Source organism: Eurytemora carolleeae, unplaced genomic scaffold (assembly GCF_000591075.1).
Source record: "Eurytemora carolleeae unplaced genomic scaffold, Eaff_2.0 scaffold150, whole genome shotgun sequence".
In the NCBI taxonomy this organism is placed as follows: domain Eukaryota; kingdom Metazoa; phylum Arthropoda; class Copepoda; order Calanoida; family Temoridae; genus Eurytemora; species Eurytemora carolleeae.
In genome coordinates, this window is record NW_019396434.1 from 329,360 (window position 1) to 337,396 (window position 8,037).

The 8,037-nt window shown below is 32.3% G+C and overlaps 1 protein-coding gene across 1 annotated transcript in view; it reads right to left on the reverse strand.

Moving 5' to 3' along the window:
- Positions 1–1,331: 1,331 nt before the first annotated feature.
- The window catches only part of LOC111703260 (ankyrin repeat domain-containing protein 6), a 24,232-nt gene continuing 17,526 nt past the window's right edge, over positions 1,332–8,037 (reverse strand). Inside the window, exons 6-11 of the mRNA XM_023475152.1 lie at positions 6,398–6,496; positions 5,656–5,773; positions 4,476–5,098; positions 4,050–4,109; positions 3,712–3,837; positions 1,332–2,348 (exon numbers count right to left, since the gene is read on the reverse strand). Of these exons, the coding sequence (XP_023330920.1) occupies positions 1,461–2,348; positions 3,712–3,837; positions 4,050–4,109; positions 4,476–5,098; positions 5,656–5,773; positions 6,398–6,496 (1,914 nt within the window). The 3' untranslated portion in view covers positions 1,332–1,460. The remainder of the gene's footprint in view (positions 2,349–3,711; positions 3,838–4,049; positions 4,110–4,475; positions 5,099–5,655; positions 5,774–6,397; positions 6,497–8,037) is intronic.

Sequence of the window (8,037 nt, forward strand, 5' to 3'; positions counted from 1 at the left end):
TTATTATTATTATTTATTATTAATATTATTATTATTATTATTATTATTATTGTTATTGTTATTATCATTATTATTTTTATTATTATTATTGTTATTATCATTATCATATTTATTATCATCAATATATCTTAATTTACATTATTGGTTAATTATTGATTATATTCTAGATGAAGTTTAATGCAAACTGACTTGTTTATCCGACCTAATCATTATACATTCATTCATGCATTTATCTCATAGTATTGAAAATAAATATAAGCAATGTATGTAGATCTAAGGGGAATATGGGCTGTATAGTGTACAGATTTTACTTTGATGTACAGTTGTAGAGAGAAGAGGGGGGGGGGTTGAAATTATTTGGTTTGGTGTCTCCGAGAGGGAGCTTAAGTTAAAGACGACTTTATAACGGAGACTTATTGTTAATGGTTGACAACAGTGGTAGGCGATTATATGAATACAATGAAGACTACTTTCGATTTAAATTTTGATTATTATCAAGCTGTTAAACAGTATGGTTACATATAAACATAGAAGTCAAGAGAAGCTGTCATTAAAAAAAAGCTTCTGTGATTACTTGTAAACTTGTAATTCGGTAAAAGCTTGTTAACAATGTAAAGTTATCTTTATTGTGTTTATGTAATTGCCTACCACTCTGTATTATAACTGTTATGCATTAGTTTAATCAATAAATAAGTTTGTAAACAAAAGTAAGAATTTTCTTTGTCAGGGGAAAGAAGGTCGGTCTTGTAAAATCGCTGTTTCCTTACTACAGTGCTTATTTATAAATAAAAAAGTGTCCAAGCATTCCTATTACGTCAAAGTTATAAAGAAACCATATTACCATTTTATCCCCCCTTACCACCACCACCTTAGTTCTACGCACGTTGGATGTAAGAATAATTTAGAATTTTAAAATTCTAGATCATGTTTTAATTCCAGTATTTTCTTAAGTACGCAATATAACACAATACGTGAAACCACCAGTCATCACTTATGAGGCTCAGTCAGTGATTTAAAGTCTAGTCTTAGGTCTAAATCCCTTATTCTCAACTCTAAGATTCAAAATTAGACTGGATAAGTTGTTTCCAAGTGATAAATACTGATTTCTAGATTAGACTCTTCTCTAAGAAAGATTTGTTCTAATAAACCTGAAGGTTCTATAGTCTTATTTTAGGTTTCAAAAACAGCTTTTATTTCTTACCATTACCTTCCTCAAGGTGTTAATCAAGAATGAAAATTAAAGGCATTATCAACATTTCTCAAAACGTATTACAACAACCCAAATTTTAATGTTTAAAAATAATATTGCATAAGTTTTAAAACAAAGAAGATGCTATAGGATAATGTTTATTTAATTAACATACTAAAATATCACATTTTTTTTGTTAAATTAGTAATCAAAGATACATAGATATTACACTTTTCAAAGTTTAAAATTCATTTTTTTTAATAGTTTTTGTTTAGACAAAACTACTTTTTGGATTTATTAAAACTTGATTTAGTCTAAACTCAGGATTGTTGAGAGCTGAAGATTGATCATGAAACGATCTTTCATCCATGTAAACATATCCACTATCCGATCTATTCATAAGGTCAGGGGGGATCATGTATAGAGCTTGGGGGTCCAGGAGGGGTTCCGGGTCCCCTAGGGGGGGTGAGGAACCCTCACTAACTGCTATTCTGGTTGAGTATCCACTATCATTATGTGAATCTATAGAACTTGTATCAGAAGACAATGGAGGTCGGATTAGTTTATCCGAACTACTGGTTGAAAAGTTTAGCTGTCTCGCGGACTTTTTGGGGAAAAGTGGAGGATTGTTAGTAAACATTGGAGGACTTTTGGGATACAGAGGGGGACTTTTTAGAACTGCTTTTTCTTTACTAATTGGTTGATGTGTTTCTGTACTGTACAGGGGTATCAAGTTCTCGTAAATATTATCTTCAGGGGGCTTGGTTTTCATTTCACTTTGCACAGAAAATATGGTCTCCTGCATTAGATTAATGTCGTCATAATTCCCATCTGAGTTGTGTCGGATCCTCGGTCGGATCCTTTCCTCTCTCTTTACACATCCTTCTTCGGTAGGAGACAGCATGTTGTTGTTGTTGTTGTTGTTGTTGTTGTTGTCGTTGTTTACTTCTAGGGGTTTATCACTGATCCTTAGTCCTCTGTAGACTTGAACCCTATCCTGCTGTTTAGTACTACCTTGAGCTGAATCTAGATCACTCTCTCCCAGCTCAGAGATCAGCTCAGCAGAGTTTGATCTTCGGAGAGTTCCGTTCTTTAAATCAGAGATCATTGATCTAGTTTCACGCCGAGACTTTCTCCTTGTTAGTTTACGCATAATTGCCTGAAATTAATTTACAGTTAAAAAATTAAATCATAAATAAAAAGTTAATTTGCTCCCCCCCCCCCCCTTCCACTCCTAATCCATTATCTATTTTTACTGCTAAAGAATAAATTACTGTAGATTAAGTTAGGTATTTACACTTTAATGAAGATTACGATGTTTAGGTTTACGATACTGTGTCGTAATGCGTTCAAATCTTTTCAAAACTTTAGGCAGTAAAATCAGACTTAAAACGTAATCAAATTTCATTAATGAAAGTTGAATTAGCATGTTTTGTTGCATCTTGTATACTCATAAAGAATGAGACTTCAGAACTACGACCGTACAAAATTTATGCTGTCTTTTTCCTTAAATTCATAATTCCCTTTAATTGTAAACTATTTTTCTTGTTTTAAATCCTTTAATAAGCCATTATATGACTAATATCAAGGCAGAAAACTGATTTTAACATTGGGATCGTCCTTTTCTAAGAACTCCAGGTCGTCTCTACGTTTGCGGGTATATAAACCCTGTAAATACATGTTTGTTTATAATTGTAAGTTAACGGCCCCCCCCCTTAATTAAATAATTAAGAATAGAAATAACAAAATATTTACAAGCACGTCGCTGTCGAATTTGGGAATTTTTCAAGATTACGCTGCAGCTATAAAAAGAAGGGATTTCATAGTACAATACAGTACTGCACTGCACTGCACTGTATAATGTTTTAATTCCTAATATCTTTAGTTGTTGTATTGCTTAACAGCAAACAACTTGTATAATACAGTACTGTACTACACTGCACTGTATAATGTTTTAATTCCTAATATCTTTTGTTGTTGTATTGCCTAACAGCAAACAACTTGTATAATACAGTACTGTACTGGACTGCACTGTATAAATGTTTTAATTCCTAATATTTTTTGTTGTTGTATTGCTTCACAGCAAACAACTTGTATAATACAGTACTGTACTACACTGCACTGTATAAATGTTTTAATTCCTAATATTTTTTGTTGTTGTATTGCTTAACAACTTGTATAATAACAAAAATAAACATTAGAAAAAAAAACTTTTTTTGTACGACACCCGTTGAAGCTGTAAATGGTTGTGCAATTCAATAAATACGTTAGACAATGGACATCCCGACATATCAGAGATCAGAACTTTTGTATTGTTAATCATGGGATCAAGTATAGAATTCCTTATTGTGCGCCCAGACCTAAGGATTAATTTTATTCCTCTTGGTTATCCCGTGGTGATCATACCCTGCAGGATCTAGGTAAAATAAAGGGATCAAACACTTATCTTTCAAGTTTAAAAGGACTGCCAAGATATCCCGGGAGTTTTGGTCTCCGTTTTAAAACTCTGAATGATTTAGTACCTTATCCTGAGGAGCCTGTTCTAGTCCTTGTTCAAGTTCTACCATCTTGGCTTGTAACCAGCGAGCAATATCTCGTTTCAGCAGAATATCTCGGATAGCTTGCTGCCGCTCTAATTCTATTCTTTCCTTTAAAAACAACAGTCATCATAAATTAAAAATAATACGTTGGTTTATTAATATTAAACGGAATGTAGACGATTAATTAGGAAGTGGCATATTCAATTCACAACAGTATCCTTCAAACATTTGTTGATAAATAGGAGATGTCCTTATTTTTGTACAATATGTCCACATTTAAAACATAAGACCCTGTATGTATATACTATGTTAACACCTACCTTAAGTGTAAGCCGATCCATCCTAGATTGACAATCTCCTCTCTCCTCTGCAAAACATTCCTAGCGATCAATCCAACAATTTAAAAATTATTCTTTTATGTAAAAAAAAACTCCTGTTACCACCCTAGAGATTGAAAAGGAGAAATTTTAAGGGCAAAGCAGAGGCCGAGTCCAATTTAAAATGACATGATTTTGTTTCAGATTCTTATTTTTTTGGATTTCATTTTAGTAATATTTTAAGCCCTTATCTCACCTCATCACAAAGACTTTTTTACAAACAATAAAATATAAATATCTAACCCACCCCCCTGACAAATATCCCCGTTGCACCCCTGAAAGTTGAATCCAATAATATTCCCAACAGCAAATATTCTAACAATAAATTATGAATTTAGAAGAAAAAAAATTAAATTGTATCAAAGATTCCTTCATGGTTTGATGAAAGTTTAAGATTTGTTTTTTCGTCTTCGACTCCAGGTTTTCAAGCCGACCGTCAAGCTTCTTGTTCTGGTTGTTGATCTGGTGGATTATTTGCTTTTTGTCGTTCTCAAGCCGTTTTCCGATTTTTTCCAGAAACGGTACACAGTCGCATGAGTTGTTATTGCGCGACGGACGTTGATCGCGTCGTCTTTCATGATCCCGTCGTTCTGACGTTTTCATCGTCGAGCGATGAGATCGCTCATGTATTTGACTTGAATTTGAGGATTTGGATTTATATTGACGTCTCTTTAAGTCTTTATTCAGACTTTTGATAGCATCAAACTGACTTGACTCACTTAAATCACTAGTGTCAGGATCATTTTGTTTGAAATTAACTCGGTTATCTAGCTTGCTCGACCGGCTTTTCCTGGCTCGGTCAAAGGACGTGCTCGACCCTTCGTGGTTTGAGGCTCGAGTTTCCGCGGCTCGAAGATCAGATTCTCGAATTATATCATCCACTCCTTGCATTCGAGGATCGACAGACTTGGTTTCGATAGTTTTAGTTGTTGGTTCAGCGATGGATTGGAAAATATTAATGATTTCGGTCAAATTTTTCCGCATTGCAATATCTAAACAAATAATTCAGATTAAATGGGAATTATGAATGAATAAAGGGACTGTACTGTAGGCATAATTTCTATCTTTTCATTAGCCGGACGTTTCCCCTTATTATCTTTGGTGGCAAATACTTGATTTTCAGTTCTGGTAACTTGCTGAAACTAACATATTTTATGTTGAGTCGGTGAAATAAGGTGAAACGTCCGGCCACCGTATTGTGTTAGTGATCCTTTATATATTGTGTGGAACGTACGATTCACAACAGTACCCTTAAAACCTTTGTCTGACCAAGAATGTAAGAGATATCCGTGTTTTTCTCAACAAAAATTAATTATTTCTGTTGTGGATTCTCTTCAAAAGTGACTTACGAATTTCTTCTTCAGAAACAATGGAGGATATAGTCAGAATTAAACAATTTTCAAGCTTAAAAAAGGCGAGGTCTTCTACATTATTGATCAATAAACTATTTAAAGTATATTACTGTGAATAGGGCATGCACATTTGTAAATGTAGAGTCACTCTTAAAGTACCAAGAACAGTCCCTTTATCCTATATAAATTATAATTACCTAGAGCAGTTTCTCCCTGTTTATTGGTTAAACATCGATTTATTCCGATTTCAAGAAGAATTCTTGTCAATTTCTTCCGACCCATAGCAGACGAAATATGTAGAGCTGTGTCTCCATTCTACAATTAGGTATTATTCTTATCATTGTTATCATTATTTTTATCATTATTATTATTATTATTATCATTATTATTATTTTTAACATTATTATTATTATTATTATTATTATCCTTCTTGATATCATTTACATTATTACTATTAATACTATCATTAAAATTACAGTTAGACCCATTATACACATTGTACACAGTTCGATTTAACTTAACTAAATAATATTTGCTTAATTGCTTAATTACTGAATTGCATAATAACAGCATGATAACAGGAAAGTAGTGTTGTTAATTTGTTTGTATTGTATAAGAAAAGATTTTAAACTGTTTTATGTTAAAGTTTGCCTTTATTAAACAATTTGCAATATCTTCATCCTAAACTAATTTTAAATGGAAAAACCATCCAAAAACGATAGTTTTCCATCATTTTTGGATCGTTTTTGCATACATATTCTGCCAGGGTCAAAATTTTAAATGTTTAAAACAAAATATTTAGAAAACATTCGTCAAATTTTGACCTTAAAATAAAATATAGACAAAAAAAGACTCAAAAACGGCCAACTGAAGGCACATACCTACATGTCGTCTTCCACGAATTTGTAGGTCCCACTGTATAATCAATCATGATATTACCTTGTTCTGTTCTGATACCCTGCATGCTGCGCTGACCAGTATCCTGATGACCCCAGCATGACCGTACCGAGCTGCAGTATGTATTGGTGTATCTCCGTACTAAACAAATAAATAAATAAATAAATTAATAAATAAACTTAGAAACTAATCAGAGGTCTGAACTACTATGGGAGATACCGCTAATCTAAAACTCTTGATCTTGAGATCCATTGGGATGACTTTCAAATATAAGGGCTAAGTCACTAAGTCCTTGATTCCTTATTTATTAATTATCCCTGCTGGGTTAAGTTACGTCCAAGGGATATCCAAGGGATATCGAAGAGGAATTAATTTGATCCTTTGGAAGACAAAAGATACGGGTCAAGACAATAACAACTTAAAAGTTTTGACCTTATAACACTTTTCTCCAGAGAAATTTTGATTTTATAAGATAATATACTTAAAATCTAGAAATTACATTTTTAAAATTGTGTGCGTAAAGTTAAGTGTTAACTTGAGGAAGATGGCTTCGCTAGATCTTCTAGTTAAGAATATTTGCGAAGCTTTATATTTATTTGGACTTACTCTAGAGCTACTGAATTGACAGCTTAATATTGAGATATGATGGATGTAATGCAACTGATCGATTGCTAGGTAGTTCATACAATATACATGCAGGGTAAACCAACTATCATTGGAATGCAAACTGTTCTATATCTGTATTTAAAGATTAAATGAAAGAATGCTTATCAAATTTGACCGGAAGGCAAAACTTGTGTGTCTTTAATCTGCAACTTCTGAGCTAGACGATTAATTTCCCCATTCAACGGTTTAACCTTAGTAGCTACGTACTAGTTGGTGCTCATAATGGAAAATTCCCTAATTTAAGGAGTTAAATCTCAATCTAAAAGTGTGTGCAGTGGATCGAGTTTAGTCGCTGAAGCTTAGCACTCTCCTCTTCAAAAGTTTTTCTAACAGATCTTCTAATTTTAAATTTTTTTGAGATATTTTTGGTCTAAATCTGATGGTGTTTGGCTTTTCCTACAGTTTACAAAGTTATAGTTTATCTGTATCGTAATTCAAGTATTAGTGAAATACATTCGAGTAAATAATTCCTTGTCTAGATTAGATCTAGAACTTTGTAAAAACAAGTTTTAGAGTGTGTTACGAAAGTAAGAGATCATCTGAATTTCTACAAAAATTATCAAATTCTAAATATTGAATTAAATTTGTTCTTGAATTAAGTTTAATTATCTACATTTGTAAATACCACAAAGATTATTTAAAAATTTAAATAGCATAAAATTATTTGAAAAAAAGGGTTTGTTAATCGAATGCAATGAATAGTTGAGTCTAAAATGATTGATAAGTATACATAATCATTAATCAAGGTAAGATGGTGAAGGATGAATTAATGAATTAATGAATGAATGAACGAATGAATGAATGAATGAATTTATTAGGTTTTTAGCACGCAAAGATTGAAAGATAACAGTGTACAAGAATAGATTAATAATAGATAAATAGATAGACAGATAGATAAATAGATAGATAGATAGATACACATAGATAGATTAGATAGAATAAAATAAATAGATAAATATATCATGATTGAAACAAGATTCCGGCACATTATGAAGCTAAGCTACAAGACATATTAG